This window comes from Cynocephalus volans, chromosome 3, assembly GCF_027409185.1.
Source record: "Cynocephalus volans isolate mCynVol1 chromosome 3, mCynVol1.pri, whole genome shotgun sequence".
Taxonomy (NCBI): Eukaryota; Metazoa; Chordata; class Mammalia; order Dermoptera; family Cynocephalidae; genus Cynocephalus; species Cynocephalus volans.
The window spans coordinates 106,840,591-106,861,595 of record NC_084462.1 but is presented as its reverse complement, the minus strand read 5'-3'; the positions used below and the strand labels follow the sequence as shown (position 1 = coordinate 106,861,595).

At 37.0% G+C, this 21,005-nt stretch overlaps 1 protein-coding gene across 5 annotated transcripts in view; it reads left to right on the top strand.

Moving 5' to 3' along the window:
• The window catches only part of CHD8 (chromodomain helicase DNA binding protein 8), a 56,831-nt gene that overhangs the window by 16,449 nt on the left and 19,377 nt on the right, over positions 1 to 21,005 (top strand). For 3 of the 5 annotated variants that reach the window (XM_063088733.1, XM_063088734.1, XM_063088732.1), the window contains exons 2-11: positions 1,501 to 2,558; positions 3,424 to 3,795; positions 4,489 to 4,874; positions 6,103 to 6,217; positions 14,298 to 14,480; positions 14,563 to 14,631; positions 14,997 to 15,052; positions 15,738 to 15,855; positions 16,883 to 16,966; positions 19,826 to 19,963. In XM_063088733.1, the coding sequence (XP_062944803.1) occupies positions 1,716 to 2,558; positions 3,424 to 3,795; positions 4,489 to 4,874; positions 6,103 to 6,217; positions 14,298 to 14,480; positions 14,563 to 14,631; positions 14,997 to 15,052; positions 15,738 to 15,855; positions 16,883 to 16,966; positions 19,826 to 19,963 (2,364 nt within the window). In that variant the 5' untranslated portion in view covers positions 1,501 to 1,715. The remainder of the gene's footprint in view (positions 1 to 1,500; positions 2,559 to 3,423; positions 3,796 to 4,488; positions 4,875 to 6,102; positions 6,218 to 14,297; positions 14,481 to 14,562; positions 14,632 to 14,996; positions 15,053 to 15,737; positions 15,856 to 16,882; positions 16,967 to 19,825; positions 19,964 to 21,005) is intronic. The other 2 variants (XM_063088736.1, XM_063088735.1) reach the window with 1 other exon arrangement.

Sequence of the window (21,005 nt, the reverse complement as noted above, 5' to 3'; positions counted from 1 at the left end):
AACTTACTTTCAGCCATTTATAGGACAGTTTTCCAGGACAGGAACCTTTCCGCTGTCTCATCTTAAGTACAAGGAATACCATTTAGTCTCTATTAGAATGGAAAGGTTTATTCCAGATAATGCAAGCAAATATATTAGTTCATTATCTATTTTTTAGGTAGCTACTGTGTATGCTGTGTCCTACTGTTTCCTTAGGGATCCACAGTTGAATAAGATACAGTCCCAACCATCCAGGAACATTCTTTCTTTTAAGAAAGAAGGAGCTGGGCCGTGGTGCAGGGTTGTGCAGGGTGTACATTGCACACACTCATAATCATTATCAATTTTTATGTATTTAGTATGATAATTTTCTAGCAGTTGTCAGACACATCTTGAGGAGCAACAGCTTTTTATAATTTACATAAAGGAGCTATTTGGACCTTCAGAGGATATGGACAGGAAACTCAAGTCATCTTAGTAAAATATTAAAGATAAGTGCTTTAAATAAGGTATAAATAATGGTATGGATATTTAAAAGAACTAAAAGAATCAATTCATCACATATTGCTCAGTTGATGATGCAGCAGAGGTTCAGGGGTCACTTAATGGAGTAGAAGACCTTTGAGGGTAGGTAGAATTTCAGCTGGGAGAGATGTTTGGGGTTGGAATGACAGAAGGGGTGTTTTAGGCAGAAGCCATAGCATTATGGGCAGTCAAACAGGTAGGAATCTCATTAAGGGAACTGTGTAGTCTAGTTGGATTAGAATGTAGGATATCTATATGAAATGGTAAGAGAGAAAATTGGGAATATGAGTTGGAACCAAAATGTTGAATCCCTTGCAAAGGAAGTTTTTAATCTTAAATATGAGAAAGGTTTCTTCAGAAAGGACTTAACACAAATGCTGGGCATAGGTTAATTGTTGTGATAATTAGAATAAAGTTTGTGAAACTTCCTGGGTAAAATTATACTGTAAGCTTGGTGAGATTGTACTGTGAGCTTGGTTAAAGGTGGTTATTTTTGCCAGTAGTAAGTAAAAGTATCTAAAATACAAGGAAAATTTATAAGATATAATATATCCAGAAACCTTTATCTACATTCACTGACATGCTGGTGGTATATTTTTGAGTTCTGCCAACTCTTAAGAACTGAAAATAGAAGGTGAATGAATATTAAATTTCCTGATCTCTGCCTAAATGATAATTGTGAAAAGAAATGGACAGAGACAGCTGAATGCTCTGAATGCTCTTCACAGACAGAAGCTTCAGAGTGTGTAGGTGTAAGAGCCCAAAAAGAAGGTTGGCTTTTTTCTTTTCTTTCTTTTTTTTTTTTTTCCATTTTAGTTTTGAAGTAGAAATGTGGGTGTTCTTTCTGCTGTATGTGTGTCCTCAGATTTCCTTACATTTCCCTATTCTTATTATTTTGATGCTATTTGATATGAAGGGTAGTACCTAAGAAGGAGAAATTTCTCTGAAATCATCAACTTTGCTTATTTTTAATTTGTATTTGTATTCCCACAACAGGAGTTCCACCATCTTCCTCTGAAGACCTAGCCACCTTGCTCCATGAAGGTCAGGACAATCTGACATGCACTTGTTTCTTGCCTCTTTACTTGAAGAGTAGTCCCCTTCCATTGTGTACATTTTTTTCTTAATAGGGGAGGGGAGGGGAGAGCCATTTCCCCCCCTCCCCTTCCCTCCCTAGACCTTGGGGAAATACCCTCTATTACTTTCCCAAGATGGCAGACCCCATCATGGATCTGTTTGATGACCCAAATTTATTTGGCCTGGACTCTCTGACTGATGACAGCTTTAACCAGGTCACACAAGACCCCATTGAGGAAGCCCTTGGACTGCCAAGCTCTCTGGACTCCTTGGATCAGATGAATCAGGATGGTGGAGGTGGTGATGTGGGGAATTCATCAGCAAGTGACTTGGTCTCTCCACCAGAGGAAGCAGCCCCTACAGAACTGCCCAAAGAATCCACAGCTCCAGCTCCAGAATCCCTAACCTTGCATGATTATACCACTCAACCTGCCAGCCAGGAGCAGCCAGCCCAACCTGTCTTACAGACATCAATGCCAGCATCGGGACTTTTGCAGGTCTCCAAGAGCCAGGAGATTCTGAGCCAAGGGAATCCTTTCATGGGTGTCTCTGCCACAGCTGTCTCCTCTAATAGTGCTGGAGGGCAACCACCTCAATCAGCCCCTAAGATTGTTATCCTTAAGGCCCCACCAAATTCCTCAGTCACTGGTGCCCATGTGGCACAAATTCAGGCCCAAGGTGTCACCAGCACAGCTCAGCCCCTGGTGGCTGGCACAGCCAATGGTGGAAAAGTCACTTTTACCAAAGTGCTAACCGGCACGCCCCTTCGACCAGGTGTTTCCATTGTCTCTGGTAATACAGTGTTGGCCGCCAAGGTCCCTGGGAACCAGGCTGCTGTTCAGCGCATTGTCCAGCCCAGCCGACCAGTAAAGCAGCTGGTCCTCCAGCCAGTTAAGGGTTCAGCTCCTGCTGGAAACCCTGGGGCCACAGGGCCCCCACTGAAGCCTGCAGTTACACTGACCTCTACACCTACCCAGGTGACTTGAGTGAAAGGGGGAGGTGAATTTTGGTTTCGTAGAGGGTCCAGCAACTGTGTGAGAGAGAGCACGCTTGAGAGCTGTCTCTGGGAAAGCCTGTTTAAATTCCATCTTTACATTTTATCAGTTAGTGTTGACAGCTACATACTACTTGCTAGGTGGAAGCAGTTAACATATTTTTTGAGCTCTTTCTAAATGTTTACACTGTGCCTAGCTGGTGCTGAATAAGACAGACACGGTCCTTTTCCTTACAGAGCTCACAGTCTGCTGGGAAAGACAGACGTTAATCAAGAATTCACAATAATGTATGATAAAAACTTTTATGAGAAATATAGGGTACTATGGGAACAAAGAAACATCTTTGAAAAATTATATTTATATTTGCAAAACTTGTAAAAGCTATTTGTATTTTTCTCCTACTCTTATCACAAAGATTGTCTCCCTCCTACTTTGTTCAGTGAAAAGGCTAGTTTCTGCTATAGGAAAGTAGAGGGTCTAGCCTCTGAATAAAGGGCCAAAAGAGTTGTGTGTTGGGCATCATTAAGATAAGTAGGGCCAGTGGGAAGAAGCTACAAAGAGGCAGATTTCAGTTCAATATAAGGACTTTTGTTCTAATAGATTCCCAAAAATGAAATGACTGCCTTAGAATATAGAGAACCTCCCATCAGGAGTTTTTCAAAAATAGGTTTGATACCCACTGGGCAGAGATGTTATAGAGAAGATAACAGGTTGAGCAAAATGAATTGTACTATATCTTTTGACCCTCAATTTTTATGATTCTAGGATGAAGAAAACTGGTGTTAATATTTCACGGTATACCATTCTTTAATGTTGTACTTCTCACAATTTCCTGTCTTCACTTTAGGGTGAATCGAAACGCATCACTCTGGTCCTACAGCAGCCACAGTCTGGAGGTCCCCAAGGACATCGGCACGTTGTGCTAGGGAGTCTACCAGGCAAGATAGTGTTACAGGGCAACCAACTGGCAGCCCTGACTCAAGCCAAGAATGCCCAGGGACAGCCTGCTAAAGTAGTAACTATCCAGCTGCAGGTGCAGCAGCCACAGCAAAAAATCCAGATTGTACCACAGCCTCCATCATCACAACCACAGCCTCAGCAGCCACCTTCAACCCAGCCAATGACTCTCTCCTCTGTGCAGCAGGCTCAGATAATGGGACCAGGACAAAGCCCAGGACAAAGACTTTCAGTACCACTTAAGGTGGTGCTGCAGCCACAGGTGAGAGACTTACATAGTAAGGAAAAGAAAGAAAACAAACCTCTTAGTCCATTGATATTGCACTCAGCCACCACGTATTGTTGAATGTGGGGCCATTCTAGATTTACACCTCTGAACTGAATGCAGGCTTTTATATCTTTCACCCATGGAAACCTTATTTTAATTATATCATGAAAAGATTAGACAGTTATTGTTGGGTTTGGAATAAGAGATGATTTATCTAGTGTTTGTCTTTGAACTATTTCATTTGCAATTTTTTTCTAATATTATTGTGAAATAAAAACCATTTCAAATAGCCCCTTATTTGAAGGATAAAGAAATAGTCTAGTGATTGTCACTTTTCCCACCTCTCAGGGAGATAAAGATAGGCCAAGAGTAGAATTTGAATTTTTTTATGTTTAGGCCAGAGACCATTATTGGCTATGTTGGTTATAATTTCTGTAAGATAATGGAGAATGGGTGTTGATATCAGAGCATGGCAAAAGGATAATGAAGTTTAATTTAGCAGAATTCTTGCCTTTTCTCACCAAAAAACACATTTTAAAAAAATATGTCTGTGTTCAGTAAAACTTGTTCTGAGCCTTGTTCTTGAGGAGTTAGAGAACTAGTTTCTAGCTGCCTGCTTCAGAGCTGATTTTATTTGGGCCATATAACTACAAGCATGTTGGAATTTTAGTGTCTTTATTTCTATAGGCTGGCTCTTCCCAAGGGGCCTCTTCTGGACTCTCTGTAGTTAAAGTTCTAAGTGCCAGTGAAGTGGCAGCTCTGTCATCACCAGCAAGCTCTGTTCCTCATACGGGGGGAAAGACAGGAATGGAGGAAAACCGCAGGCTGGAACACCAGAAGAAGCAAGAGAAAGCAAATCGGATTGTAGCAGAGGCCATTGCTAGGGCCCGTGCTAGGGGTGAACAGAACATACCTCGAGTCCTGAATGAAGATGAGTTGCCCAGTGTTCGGCCTGAGGAGGAAGGTGAGAAGAAACGCAGGAAGAAGAGCAGTGGGGAGAAGCTGAAGGAGGAAAAGCCAAAGAAGAGCAAAACATCTGGTACCTCCAAAACTAAGGGCAAGAGTAAGCTAAAGTGAGTACCCCTTGCTATTTTGATGGGTTGTTTGAGGGTAGTACACTCATTGTTAAATAGTATTGAGAGGAACTTGTATTTAGCAGCTACAGAGTTCAAAGGGGTCCTTTCGTAGAAGATAATAAAGCCTTTCTTTTCTCTGTCTCAATGCTTATATGGTTAAACAGAAATTTCAAATTAGCATATTTTAGAAAGAAAACAGTAAGGCACAGGAAAGATAGCCAATCATTGTGTGTTAGGGTTTGTTTTTTTTTTTTTGTTTTTTTTTTTTTAAAAAAGATGACCGGTAAGGGGATCTTAACCCTTGACTTGGTGCTGCCAGCACCACGCTCTCCCAAGTGAGCTAACCAGCCATCCCTATATAGGGATCAGAACCTGCGGCCTTGGTGTTATCAGCACCACACTCTCCCAAGTGAGCCATGGGCCAGCCCTAAGGGGGTTACTTTCTAAAGCTGTGACTCTATGTATTTATATTTTTTGCTGATTTTGTGTCACTGTAGTGTGAAATAGATTTACTTACCTTTACCACCCTCACCAGTAAAAAGAGAACTGCTGGAGACATGGGTGCCCTGTTCCTGCCTCTGTCATCTCACTCGTGAATTGGAGATTTCAGCAATCACCATCAGCCTTAAGCAGTGTTGGTGGAACTGTGGCTTGCCACATAATTCTTGTCACAATTGAGTGTCCTGTCTTTCCCTTCCATGTCTTACAGTTTCTCCTTTCCCACTAGCTTCTACTCCCTGGGATTCTTCAGGCTTTGTGGTATAATTATAATAATGCTATAAATTTATACAGGATTTTTCACCTTTTGAAAAACAAGTTTCATCTCTCTTATCTTATTTGATTCTCAGCAACTGTCAGGACAAATATTATCACTAGTGTTTACAAATAAGGAAACTAATGCCCAGCTAGTGACAGAACTGGAACTAAAATGAAGCCTTCTAATTCTTAATCCAATATTCATTCTCCTATCTTATGCTATACTTTGCTTCAGGTATTTGTAAACGTGGTGGTAGCATGGATTTGTCAAATTTGGTGTGAAGGTCGGTCAGTGGTTTACAGACCCCCATACGTTTTTTCAAACACCCTACTCAATAGCTGTGTGTTCCATAGACTGAGATATAAACACTTCTGAAGCTTAGTATGTGATGGTTTAAATTAATTATATTTTATTACCCCTAAGTTTTCCTTGCCCTCCTTGAAAATGAGTTTGGTTTTTCATTTTTAGCACTATCACTCCCGTGGTGGGTAAGAAGCGAAAACGTAATACCTCTTCTGATAATTCAGATGTCGAAGTCATGCCTGCACAATCACCCCGGGAAGATGAAGAAAGCAGCATTCAGGTAAAAAGATCCTTAAAGAACTTAGTAGAAAAATCATGTTTAATTAAGACTAACAAGCCAGGAATAGATAGTGAAGAACTGTAAGTTAGAGGTAGTCCTAAAAGAAGAATGTATCTGGTTGTTGTTTTAAAAAATTTTGTCTTTTTATTTATTTATTTATTTGTTTTCCTTTTTTGTGTGTGTGTGTGGCTGGACAGTGTGGGGAACCAAACCCTGGACCTTGGTGTTACAAGGCTATGCTCTAACCAACTGAGCTAACTTGCCATCCCAAATTTTTGTCTTTTTAGGCAAAAGCATATTACTATAAAAATGGCAATGCTCATTTTCCTAAATTCCAAAAAAAACCTAAGCAAATGATATTGAATTGTGCTGGATGATTGCTGTTATGGCTATGTCAATACTTTCCTTTCTCTTAGAACCATCCAGCTATTCCTTTTGCCTTACCTTTTCTACACTTCAGGGTTCTGACTCTTTGAACTGGGGTGCTTAGGCACAAAGTTTCTTCCTACCTTTTGAAGATGAGAGATATTGGAAGAAACCAAAAGAAGCCAGACTGGAAGAACTTTAGTCTTCTGTCTCTGATTTGTTGCCCTGTGGTACCATCTTTGGCTCCAGTCTCCAACCGTAGAAATAACCTGGTATTAAGATTTAGGAGACCCAGGGTACTTCTAAGTAACTCTGTGGGCCTGGTCAATTTTCTTAACTTAGCCAGGTCTGAATTCCTCATCAGTAAATGGAGGTTTAGACTAAATGAACTTTAAGTGCCTCTCTAACTATTAATACTTATAAATGCCTCCCCTCTTAATATACGTTCAGTGCATTGACAAACTGATACTTGGATTTTTCTGGGGGAAATGAACATGTGAGAATAGCTAAGACATTTTTGAAAAGGAAAATGAGGACAAAAAACCCAGAGTATATTAATGAAACAGTGATGATTACTAAGATTTTGGAATCAGAGAAGAAATAATAATTTAATAAAAGATAATAGAGCCTTGGGCCGGCCCGTGGCTCACTCAAGAGAGTGCGGTGCTGATAACACCAAGGCCCCGGGTTTGGATCCCATATAGGGATGGCCGGTTAGCTCACTGGGTGAGCATGGTGCTGACAACACCAAGCCGAGGGTTAAGATCCCCTTACCGGTCATCTTTATATGGGATTAAAAAAAAAAAAGATAATAGAGCCTAGAAATAGACTCACATAGTTATGAGAATTTAGTGTATATGATGAAAATACCATTTTAAATCGGGGGGGAAAGATTATTCAAGAAATTATGTTAGGACAACTGGCTACCCATTTAAGGGGGAAAAACTGGATTTCTTGCTTTACTCTAAAGAAAACCAAATTCCAGTTTAATAAAAGTTATAAATGTAAAAAATAAAATCATGAACTTTCTATAAAACATGGATAATTTTTAAAATAATTATCAAGTAGAATAGATCTTTGTAAGGAAGATACTAAAATTCAGAAGTCATAAAATGAAGATTGATACACTTTATATATAAAAATTATGTAAGTGTAACAACAAAAAAATTCCATAAACAGCATAATGGTAAAGAGTATAGTCTCTGGAGCCAGATTTCTTGGGTTCTGATCTTAACTCTACCATTTACTAGCATTGTCACTTTGAACAAGTTACTAAACCTTTCAGTGCCTCAATTTCCTCACTTCTAAAATGCAGATAATAATAGCTACCAAGTAGAGTTGTTATGAGGATTAAATGTAAACATTTTTAAAGCACATAAAACGGTGCTTGGTTCACAGTTAAGAGCACATATTTAGAGTTATATTCATTCATGTGCTATGGTTTGGATCTGTCCTCCAAAGTTCTTGTGTTGGAAACTTAATCCCCAATGCAACAGTGCTGAGAGATAGGACTTTTAAAAGAGGTGATTAGGTGATGAGGGTTCTGCCCTCATGAATGGATTAATGTCGTTATCGTGGGAGTGGGTTTGTTATTATGAGAATGGGTTTATTATAAAAGCAAGTTTGGGGCCAGCCCGTAGCTCACTCGGGAGAGTGCGGTGCTGATAACACCAAGGCTGTGGGTTCGGATCCCATATAGGGATGGCCGGTTAGCTCATTGGGTGAGCGTGGTGCTGACAACACCAAATCAAGGGTTAAGATCCCCTTACCAGTCATCTTTTTTAAAAAAAATAAAAATAAAAAAATAAAATAAATAAAAGCAAGTTTGGCCCTCTCTTGCTCTTTCTTGTCTGTGCACTCTTGCCTTCTCACCTTCCACCATGGGATGATGCAGCAAGAAAGTCCTTGCCAAATGCCAGCACGTTGGACTTCCCAGCCTCCAGAACTGTGAGAAATTAATTTCTTTATTAATTACCTAGTCTGGGATATTCTGTTACAGTGACACAAAACGGACTAAGAAAGCGTATTTGTTAAATAAAACAAGCATAGCGTTAAATAAAATATTTGTTAAATAAACCAAAAACAAACTGAGCGCAAATTTTTATAATACGAGAAATACAAAGCCATAAAATTTAGAAATTGGTGTATTACTTTGATAGGGCTGCCAGAACAAAATACCACAGATTAAGTGGCATAAACTGCAGACATTTATTTTCTCACAGTTCCGTAAGCTAGAAGTTCCAGATCAAGGGATGTACAGGTTTGTTTTCTCCTAAGGCCTCTCTCCTTGGCTTGCAAATGGCCACTTTCTCGCTGTGTCTTCACATAGTCTTTCCTTTGTTGATGCACATCTTTGGTGTCTTTCTGTGTGTCCTAATTTGCTCTTTTTATAAGGACACCAGTCAGATTGGATTAAGAGCCACCCTAATGGCCTCATTTTAACTTAATCACCTCTTGAAAGGCCCTGTGGTGTCCAAATATAGTCATATTCTGAGGTATTGGGGTCAGGGCCTCAACATATGAATTTGGGGAGTGAAACATATGTATGTTGGCAGTGAAATTAAGGAACAGACACTTGACACACAGTTGCTGGGAGTGTTAACTGGGACAATCTTTTTGACAAGTCAGTACTTCAGTATGTATCAAGATTTAAAATGTTAATGCCCACCAAGGTCAAGGGTTCAGATCCTCGTACCGGCTAGCCACCAAAAATAAATTAAAAAATAAAATGTTAATGCCCTTCAACTCAATGATTCTGTACCTGTAATTTATCTTGTGAATATATTCTCAAAAGTATGCAGTGGTGTATATATTGTAGCAATATTTGCAATAGCAAAAATGTCCAAAAGTTAAGTAAGTGTCCATTGGTGGAGAAATAGTTAAATAAAATTTTGAAAATCCATGCAATGGAATGCTACATGGCAATTAAAAATAGTGATGTAGGTTAGGGTGTGCTAATATAGAAAACTCACCATATTAAATGAAAAAAGCAAAGCATAGAATATTGTATATAGTTTCTCTATAACTTTTAAAAGTATGTACGTGTGTTTGTGTGTGTACATATATGTATATGTATCAATTTTTTTCTGAAAAGATACACAAAAAAATTGATAAGAATATGTATCTTTGAGGATAGGGGTTGAAGGGTAAGTGGGTCATGATTATTATACTTTCATTTTTTATCCTTTGGGAATGTGTGAAATTTCTTTAGCTCCTTGGTTATTTGCCATTTTATTCTTTTGTTTAAAAAATGTGTGTGTGTGTTTCGGTAATGGGCCACAATGTATATCGACAAAATAAAATTAAGAAATAAATAAATAAATAAAAAGAAAAAAATAAAAAATAAAATAACTTAAAAAAAAATGTGTGTGTGTGTGTGTGTGTGTATGAGAAAAATTAATATAGTGCAAAAAAGTAGACATCTTAAAAGTCTCCCATACTAGCCCCAGCTCAAAGTCTCCCAGTTCTCTTGAGAAGGTGGCCTCTGTTACCATTTTTTTGTGTATCCTTCCAGAAATAGTCTCTACTTTCATGAGCACTCTATTTCCACTTCCACTAAATGTTATTATACCATGCCTACTCTTCTGTACTGGGATTTTTTTTTCGCGCATGATAATTCTAGGAGGTTGTTCTTTATCAGAAAAGGTAGATCTAGCCCATTTCTCCCCTACTCTTTCTTTTTATGAAGATTTTCAAGCATCTACAAAGTAGAGAGATTATTTAATGAGGTCCCATGTTCACTTTCTCCCACTTCATTATTTATCAGTGGATGGCTGTTTATCCTTCCTCCAACTCCAGTCGTGCCCCCCTTTTGGATTATTTTAAAGCAAATTTAAGTAAATTTTTTTAGTGTATTTTAAATTTTAAAAAAATATGTCATTTTAAGAATACTGCTTGATGGGTATAATAAAAATCAAGTAATATAGAAGCATGAAGGTAGAAAGTCTTTCCAAATCCCACTCTGTATTATTTTGTTGTTGTTTTGGCAGCAGGCCAGTATGGGGATTAAAAAAAACCCACTCTCTTAAAAGTAATTATCAATGGTTTATGTATCTTCCCAGCCTTTAAAAAATTTTTTTCGGGCAGCTGGCCAGTATGGGGATCCAAACCCCAACCTTTTTTTAAATGAGGTAGAATATACATCTACTGAAATATACACAGATCTTATTTGTATAATTTGATGGGTTTTGACATATTTATACAGTCAAGTAACCACCATCCATATCAAGATAAAGAATGTTTCCATCAACCCAAAAAGTTCTCCTATACCCTCATCCAGTCAGCATACTCCCTTTCTCCATAGGTAACCACCGTTCTGATTTCTGTCACCCTCGATTAACTTAGCCTGTTCTTGAACTTCATGTACATGCAAGCATGCAATATATATTCTTGGCCCTCATTTCTTTTGGCATGCTGTTTTTAAGATTCATCCATATTGAAGATATCAGTAGTTCATTCTTTTTTTTTCTTAAGTAATATTTGATTTTATGCATATACTACAATTTGTTTATTCATTCTCCTGTTGACAGAATTTCTGGTGTTCCCAATTTGGGGCTACTACGAATAAGGCTACAAAAAACAGTCTTAGTACAAGTATTTTGTGGACATAGGTTTTTATTTGTCATGGCCAAATCCTCAGAAGTGGAATTAATAGACTATAGGATAGTTAAATCTATAACGTTATAAGAATCTGCCAGTTTTCCAATGTGATTGTGTCATTTTATATGTCTACCAGTAGAGTTCTCATTATGTATCTTCAACATTTGGTATTGTTAATCTACCCCATTCTTTTTTTTTTTTTTTTTTTTTTTCCCCTCTTTTTTTCTTTTTTGGCATCTGGCCACTATGGGCATCCGAACCCTTGACCTTGGTGTTGTAACACCATGCTAACCAAATGTGCTAACCAGCCAGACCTATAGTATTCCATTTTAAGGCCATTTAATCAATCTCCTGTTGATGGGCATTTAGATTTTTTCTGGTCTCCTTCTACCACAAGTAATGCTACAGAGATTTGTGCACACATGCAAATTTATCCATAGAATAATATCTTTGAAGTGGAATTGCTGGGTCAAAGGTTATTACCAAATTTTTCTCCATAGAAGGCATGCCGTGTGTACTCTCCCCAATAATGTTTGAGTTCTGTTTCAAATATCTGATCAAACTTGCTGATTTTTGCTTGTCTTTTAGGTGGAAAAAAACAGTTTAGTTTCAATTGTAGTTATTATATTATGAGTGAGTGTGAGCATTTTTTTATGTTTAAAAGCTATTTGCATTTTTTTCTATGAATGTCTATATTTTGTTATTTTCCATTTTTGTTTATTATGGTAAAATACGTATAACTTAAGGATTGCCATTTTAAGCATTTTTAAACATACAGTTGCATGGAATTAATTACATTCACAATGCTGTATAACCACTACCTCTTCAATTTCCAAAACTTTTTCATCATCCTAAACATAAACTCAACCATTAAGCAATAACTTCTCATTATTCCTTCCCACCAGTTTCTGGTACCCCCTAATTTACTTCTATCTCTGAAATTTTTTTTCACTTTATAATTTATTTATTTTTTAATTGACCCATGATAACTGTATATATTTATGGAGTGCAATGTGATATTGAATATGAACTGTCTATTCTTGTCATTTGACCTTATTTCTAATTGTATTATTGATCTTTTTCTTTGTTATTCACAAGAACTCTTTATGTTTAGGAAATGTATCATATACCTTTTTTTTTTTCAGTCTGTGTTTCTTAACTTTGCTTATGATGGATTATATTATGCAAATAACCTTAAATTTTTTTCACATGGTCAAATTTATACTGTGGTTACTAGAGGCGGGAAAGGGAGGGAGAGGGAGCCTAGCAAGAAATTGCTTAATGGACACAAGGAATGAGTATGTTTTGTAATGATGAACATGCTAATTATCCTGATTTGACTGTCACACATTGTAAACAGTTATTGATATTAAACTCTGTACCCCACAAATATGTCTAATCAATTTTTCAATTAAAAAAACCCTATTTATTAGAAACACCTTTTCTACTCCAGGATTATAGAAAAATTCTCCATGTTTTCTTCTAGTAATTTTATGCCTTTTTCTTACCTTTAAATCTTAGACCATTTTATTTGTTTTCATTTTTATTTTTATTTTTTCTTTTTCTTTTTTTTTTTTTTTTTTTTTTGTGGCTAGCTGGTACAGGGATCTAAACCTGTGACCTCAGGGTTATAAGTCTGCACTGTATAAATCTTAAATCCTTTTAGAATTTTGTTTCTTTCAGAAACCTCTACAAGGCTAACCAGTTGTTTCCAATACCATTTATAAAGTAATCCATCTTTTCCTTACTGATTAGAAGTGCCACTTTTATCATGTTCTAAATCCACATAAGTATTTTAGTCTATATTTGGACACTGTTATATTCACCATTTTGTCTCTTCTTTGGGAGGTACCAAATTGTGTCATTAGTATATTATCCTTTATATTGGGTAAGGCCTACTATACTTTTTCATATTTTTTCTGGTTATCTTAGATGTTTATTTCTCCATTTGAATTTTAGAATCACTTTGTTTAATTAAAAAATGTTAATTTTGTTTTGTCAAATTTATTCAATTAGGGAGAATTAATTCTTCTTTAAGACTTAAGAATAGTATATTTTATTATTCACTCAAGTAGTCTTTTATGTCCTCCTGTAATGTTTAAAGTTTTCTTCATATAGATTTATGTGTATCTTATTAAATTTAATCCTTTAGATAACTAATCTTTGTGTCTTCCTAAATGGGATCTTTTTTTTCATTATATTTTCTGGCTGACTCTATAGGAATGCTGTTAATTTTCAAAAATTAATTTTATACTAATCAAGTTTGCTCAGTTTCAGTAGTTCTATGATTTGATTCTTTTGGGTTTTCCAGGGATATAATTATGAGTGAAAAATAATAATTTTGTTTTTCCAATTTTTTAGTATGAGCTGCAAGTATTACTTAAATTACTTAATTTAAAATGTTTTATTCGACCACTTGAAAGAATAAAAAGTAGATCTAAAATGTATTGATATGGAAAACATCTCCAAGAAATATTGTTAACTGAAAAAGTAAGCAATAGAATGACATGGGGGAACTTCAAAAAGTCCTTGGGAAAATGGAATTGAACGATATTATGAAACTTTTCCATGAACTTTTTGAAGACCCCTTGTACATATAGTATGATTTTGTATATTAAAACAAAACAAAGCTTTAGAACTAAAACAAAAAAGCAAAATTAGAAACAAAATATTCTTGCACCTTTGCACTTCAGGGTTGCCCCTGATGTGACATGTGAGGGTACTTCAAAAAGTTTGTGGGGTTGTGAGGGAAGGTTTATAGAAAAATGGAATGAAAAGGTAATAAGAATCTTTCCATGAACTTTTTGAAGACCCCTTGTATATGGCACCTTGTGGCTTGTGAGTCCTGTTTCAGTTTCCCTAGAGCTTCTTGCCAATAGTGTGCAGGTTTCTCTCAGTAGAATCCCAGTCTTTGATAAAGCAGTTCAACAAATCGATATATGTTCAATACATAGAATAATTTGGTTTGACAAATAAGCTCTCTTTCATCTTTAGGTTTGATTTTTTTCATGGGAATTTGTAGTAAAATCTAAGTGCCTGACCACAGACAAATAGTTTTAAAGGTTTTCTCTTTGAAAGACCTAAACAGTTATTTTAATTACATATTTCTCTACAGAAGAGACGCTCAAACCGCCAAGTTAAGCGAAAAAAATATACAGAGGACCTGGATATAAAGATCACAGATGATGAAGAAGAAGAAGAGGTGGATGTAACTGGTCCAATAAAACCTGAGCCTATTCTCCCTGAACCAGTGCAAGAACCAGATGGCGAGACTTTGCCTTCCATGCAGTTCTTTGTGGTAAGCTGACAAGTTAAGCAATTTGAGAGCTTTGTCCTGTGGTTAAGAATCATTTTTTGACTGACTACATCTTTTGGTACAGGAGAATCCCAGTGAAGAAGATGCAGCCATTGTAGACAAAGTTCTTTCTATGCGGGTTGTGAAGAAGGAGGTGAGGCCTCTATCTTTAATATCAGCCCATAATGCTACCTTCATAGGCTTTATTCAGTAAGCACCTTTGGATGTCTGGATATATTGCTAGAGTGCAGTATAAGAGATGGTAGAGGAAAATTATCTAGAAAATAGGAACTATGTTATTGTTTCTTCTTTCACTTATGTGTTCAGAATAGGTAATGGCTTATTTTTTCTAGATATCAAGCCTCTCGTATTGAAGTACCAGATTAGTTTCTTAGCCCCTGAGTCAGTAATATATTCAGGGAGCATTGGTATGAAGTTCTGCCATGTGTGGTTAACATTAAAGGTTCTTTCTTTGACAAATAAGGGGTTAGTGACTGCAATTTCTTTGTTTCTTTTTAGCTTCCTTCTGGACAATACACTGAAGCAGAAGAATTCTTTGTCAAGTACAAGAATTAGTATGTGATCTGTGCAAAAAGCTTTTTACTCCAAACTCCACAGTGTTGTAAAATATTCTCATGTGTAGTAGACTATCCTGGGTGGGAATATGTTGCTTTTTTATTGTCTTCTAGCCCAAATTGTTGTTTTTAATGGAGAAAACGGCTATTCATTGAGAAATTCAGGAATTGATGTGACTTGCCATTTCCTTGCAGGAACGTCGGGTGAGAGTTCCTGATAAAATCCCTTGTGATCCTCTCTACCTTAGTCTAGCACTAAGACGTTGCTACTCAAAAGTAGGGTCCATGGTCTAGCGGAATTAGCATTATTTGGATGCTTTGTTAGAAATGTGGACTTTTTTTTTTTTTTTTTTGTCTTTTTCGTGACCGGTACTCAGCCAGTGAGTGCACTGGCCATTCCTATATAGGTTCCGAACCCGCAGCAGGAGCGTTGCCGCGCTCCCAGCGCCACACTCTCCCGAGTGCGCCACAGGCTCGGCCCAGAAATGTGGACTTTTAAGCACCATCCCAGACCAGGTGGTTTGTGTGCAAATTGAAGTTTCAGAAGAACTGACCTAATAGATTGTCTTCCAGATTAAGCACACGCTTGTCATGTCTGATTTGGGATGCTAATTCCAAAATCTCAAACACTAGCCTGCCAATTTTTCTTTCTCACACCATGACTGGCTATTTCCATCCCCTTCAGCTCCTACCTGCACTGTGAATGGGCTACCATCTCCCAACTAGAGAAAGATAAGAGGATCCATCAAAAGCTAAAGCGCTTCAAAACCAAAATGGCTCAGATGAGACACTTCTTCCATGAGGTAATTAGGGATAGGTATTGCCTATCATATCTTTCATAGAAGCACAAATTAGTGGGGTTGTCAGCTTTGGCTGATTATTCAAAAGACATAATTGTTTTGTCTGAGGTTATCAAGTTTTAGTTTTGATCGTTGACTTTCCTTACTTAATTGCCTCGTATTTTGTTTTCCTAAGTTTAAATATGGTCTGTTTATTAGATTTAGGATATTTTGGAATTGAATTGCTCAGTACACATGAAGCATTTTCAAAACAGATGGTAAACCACCCCTCTGGTCCACTTGAGGCATTCTCCCTTTAATGTCAATCTTTAGCTACTGACAATATCTGTAGACATAAGCAACTGTATCATTAAGAAAGAACATTTATTTTTTCCAATTTCTAATTCAGTGCAAATAGTAATAGCAATAAAGGAGTTTTAATTTCCCATATCCAGGATTACTACTAGTTAAATCCTGGAGCAAGGTGAGTAAAGAAATATGTCCATTATATTTGCTGACAATTTGGAGGTCATTAATGACCTTGACAAAAGTAGTTTTAGTTGTTTGATGTGAATGAAGGAAAGTAGAATTGATGGGCAAGTGAAAGAGCTGAAGAAATGGAGATAGCATGTATTTAAAACTCTTGGGAAAGTTTGGGTATGAAGCAGCAGAGAAGAATAGTTGCAGGGGAATGTAGAGTTAAGGAAGATCTTTTTTAAGATGTAAAATAGTGGAGTATGTTTGTAGGTTTATGGGAGTGATTGAGTAGAAAGGGATTCATAGGAAGGCAAGAAGGGATGGAATCCAGAGCATATGTGGAAAGAATGGCCTCTGTTAGGGAGAGGAGACGCTTTTTCTGGTAACAGGTGGGAAGATAGATATAGACCTAGGTAAGTTTGTAGGATTTGATATTGTGAAGTGGGAACTACCATCAGATGGCTTCTGTTTTCTTTAAAAATTTTGAAGTAGGATCATCTGCTAAAGGTGAGGTGGAGTGTGAGTTTACCGGACAATGATCCTTTTGTCTTGTTTGGTTTTATAACTCATCTAGGATGAAGAGCCCTTCAATCCAGACTACGTAGAAGTGGATAGGATATTGGATGAGTCTCACAGTATTGACAAGGACAATGGGGAGGTAAGTTGGGGTGTGGAGGAACACGAAAGGCCTCTTACAGATTTCTGCTGGTCCACTTACCAATCCTTTATTTTTCGGGTAAGACTTTTTTTTTTTTAAATTTCTTAAGACTTCAAAAGGTATTTCTGAGTTTTTTTTTTGGATCCTTAGAAAGATAATGGGAACATAAGGGAGCAGGGAGAGAGGCTAAAAGGAAAGATTCCCATAAAGTCAAACATCTGGGGAGCTATATTTATGAGTACTAAAAAATCATTCACTTTGGTCTTATTTTCCCTCAGATTTTATGTGATAGACCCTTGACGTTCAGTCGGAGTGGGTTGAGAGGCAGGGGAAAAGGACACTTCACAAATTCCTAAATTTATAAATGTAAAAATACTTGCAGTGGCTCCTAGCTTTCTCCAAATTATGTTATTGCTGAGAATAAAGTATTTGCTGTACCCACCTTTAGTTAAGTACTTTTTATTTGTCATTAAAACAGACCTGCGGCATTTGAATCCATATTTTTTTTTTTTTTTTTTTTTAAAAAGATGACCAGTAAGGGGATCTTAACCCTTGACTTGGTGTTGTGAGCACCACGCTCAGCCAGTGAGCGAACCGGCCATCCGTATATGGGATCCGAACCCGGGGCCTTGGTGTTCTCAGCACCACACTCTCCCGAGTGAGCCACGGGCCGGCCCTGAATCCATATTTTAAAACAGATTTTGGAGTCCCATTCCCACAGGTTCAGATTCAGGAAGTCGAGGATAACTTTCCAAGATCTTTCTTTTAAAGTTGTCTCTCCAAGGGATTTTCATTCCATAGCTTGATTTGGGAATCACTGCACTAAATCTTTCTTAGATTGAGAAGCAGAGGTGGAATACAGTTTCACAAGAGAAACTGTTTCAGCTTATTCATATTCCCATAGAGTCATAGAGACCTAAGCCACCAATGAATTTAACATTCTCTCTTTTAAATTTACTTCAAACTTATATTTAGGCTGTGAACCATCATTTCCTTAGAATTCTTCATTTTCTGTAGTAATTGTTGGTTTAGCTTTGTGGGGTTATATTTCATAAACAAAATTTGTATCACTTCTAACAGTTACTCCTTACACAGTGACCAGTAGAGAACAATAGACCTTGTTAAGATGTCTGTGCTGGGTGTAAGCTGGGCTTTCTCATGAGCTAAGTGACTTGCTCCCATACATTATTCTAACAGGAGTTACAAGTCAAATTCTTCCCTCTATAAAATTCCAATGTTTATTTTATAAATCTTCAAGATCACTCAGTCAGAAACTTAGAAGTCCAGGGCTTATAATAATTCATTGTCTTCAAATTCTAACAAGCATGTTTCAGATAACATATATTCTGCTTTTGGGGTTGGGTGTGGGAGTTATTGTGTGTTCATTTGTGGGAGGTGAGTGGAGAATGGGCCAATTAGTCAGGACAGGTTAGCTACTCTTCAATTCTTCTCATTGTTTTCAGGATCTCAGCCTTCCCAGCCTTGAAAATTTTATGCTCTTTACCACCATACTTACACTTCCAAAAAACGTTTGGCCTCTGGTTAGGCCCCTTTGGAATGTGTTGCATCTGGCGTGACAGATAAAGTGTTTTGGTACCCTCATACTATAATTTATGCTCCCAATATTGGATAATAACATTCTATGTAACCATTTTTCCCCCTCCAAAATGAGTTTAATTTGTCATCTGTTTTACATTACCTAATAGTGGAAATAAATATTATAGTAAATATGATGGTCCTTAAAAAAGTAAGTTAAGATGCTGGAAATGTGTGACCTGGACAAGTGGTTTTACAAAGAGAGTGTCCTGAGTCACTACAATGTAGAAAAAGGTATAAGAGCAGCTGGATTAGTTCTAGGGATTCTTTGATATGTGACTATGCTGAGGCACTTTCACACTTCTTACTGACTATTTTAAGGAATATTTTATGAATTGATAATTACAGATTCCTGTTGATTACACTAGGCCCAGTCTAATCCTTCTTGCTTTGTATAAGCCAAAAATGGAAATGTAGTAAGTACAACTATCATTTTGAATAGTGAAGATAGGAACCATTTTACCATTGGTCACTGTCCTGTTCCTTGCTGTGGAATGCCTTTATAAAATAGTACTGTAGCTGGAGCTTCAACATTTCTTCTTTTTCTTCACTCTTGTTACCTCTCTTCATTGATAGCTCTCATAGTTATCTCCTAGCTTCCTGAGGTTCTCAAGGAAATGTCTTTACTACCCTGTGAGTGTTCTTGAAGTGCATCTGCACTTAGAGCTCTAGGGACTCAGAAGCCCAGTGATGTCAGCCCTGGTTTGTTCCTATGGGTTTACCCTGTTACTCTTCCCAAAAGAGTTTCCACTGTATCAAATTTGGTGCCAGGAGAATAGTATGGCATAGAGCCATACCTTTTAGTGCTAACACAATATAGGAAAAGAATAGACTTTTTTTTTTTTTTTTAAAAAAAGGTCTTGTTAGGCTGGCCAGTTAGCTCAGTTGGTTAGAGCTTGGTGCTGATAGCACCAAGGTCCAGGTTTTGATCCCTGTACCAGCCAGCTACCCAAAAAAAAAGAAAAAAAAAAAAAATCTGTTTGGTTGATGAGCATAATGTTTTTAGTGCTTGGTGTTCTAGAAACTACTGGGTAGAAATTTTACTTTTAGAACAGATTTTGATAAATTACCTGGAAGAATGATCAAAGCCACAAATAGTGTGTCAGCAGATGGTAAGCCTATGGTTGGTGCCTGACTTTTTCAGCAACTTTTAGGTGTGTGTCAGCACTTTGTGGTGTGATTTTCATAGTTATATTCTCATCCTTTAACCACAGCAGAGTATACAGAATCAGTTTATTAAGGCTTTGGCTTCTTCTCTCCTAGCCTGTAATTTACTATCTAGTGAAATGGTGCTCTCTGCCCTATGAGGATAGTACATGGGAGCTAAAAGAGGATGTCGATGAGGGCAAGATTCGAGAATTTAAACGGATCCAGTCAAGGCACCCAGAACTCAAAAGGGTGGTAAGTACTTTTGCATTTAGATTATAAAGGCCTATATAGGCACTGTTTTAATTTTTTTTCCCCTACAGAAGTTTGTATTGTTTTAGCTTTTTATTATGGAAATTTTCAAAAATAAAAAGTTGAAGAAATAGGATAATGTACCCATCACCCAGCTAACAGTTATTAGTACATGACCAATTTTGTGTCATGTATTTCCATACCCATTTATTCCCTTATTTCTCAGGTTATTTTAAATGTAATCCCAGGTTCCTTTATTTCATCTGTAAATATTTCAGTTTTTATCACTAGAAGATAAATGATAACATTATTGCACCTGAAAAAATTTAATAATTTTTTAATATGAAGTATCAATCATAGTATATGTTTCCCTGATTATCTTGTAATTTTTATTAAATCATTCAAATTGTGTTCTAAGTAAGATCCATATATTGCTACCAGTTAGCCTGTCTCAAGTCTCTCTTAATTATAGTTCCCTCTTGATCTCCTTTTCCTCCTTTATAGTTTTCTCTTGAAGATACCAGGTGATTTGTTCTGTAGGGTTTTCCATAGTCTGAAGATTGCTGATTGCATTACCCTTGATACCTTTTAACATATTCTCTGTCCATGATATGTCACATGAATGGTTAGGTCTATAGCAGTGCTGGCCAATAAAACTTTTTAGAGCTGTCCTATATGGTAGCCATTGGCCACATTTTTTAACATTGTAGAAATTTCTATTAGACATCACTGTTCTAGAGGCTTGGTCCAGTGGAGGAGAGAGGCCAGTAAATCTGCTTTATAGATAGTGGTGTGAACAGTACTTCCATTAGGTTGTGTTTTATGATGTTATCAGCCATTTATGATCATTCTAGATCCATTCTTTAAGGATTTTGAGGTGGTGATATTTTAATTCTATCATTTCTTCATTTATCAGCCAGATCTTCTATAAAGAGACTTGTTTCATGTACTGTTTGGTAACCTCAAGATAGATATTGTATAGAAGGAATAAATACTTTATTCTTTTCCTGTATTTCCCAATTTTTAAAATAATGAAGTAGTTTCC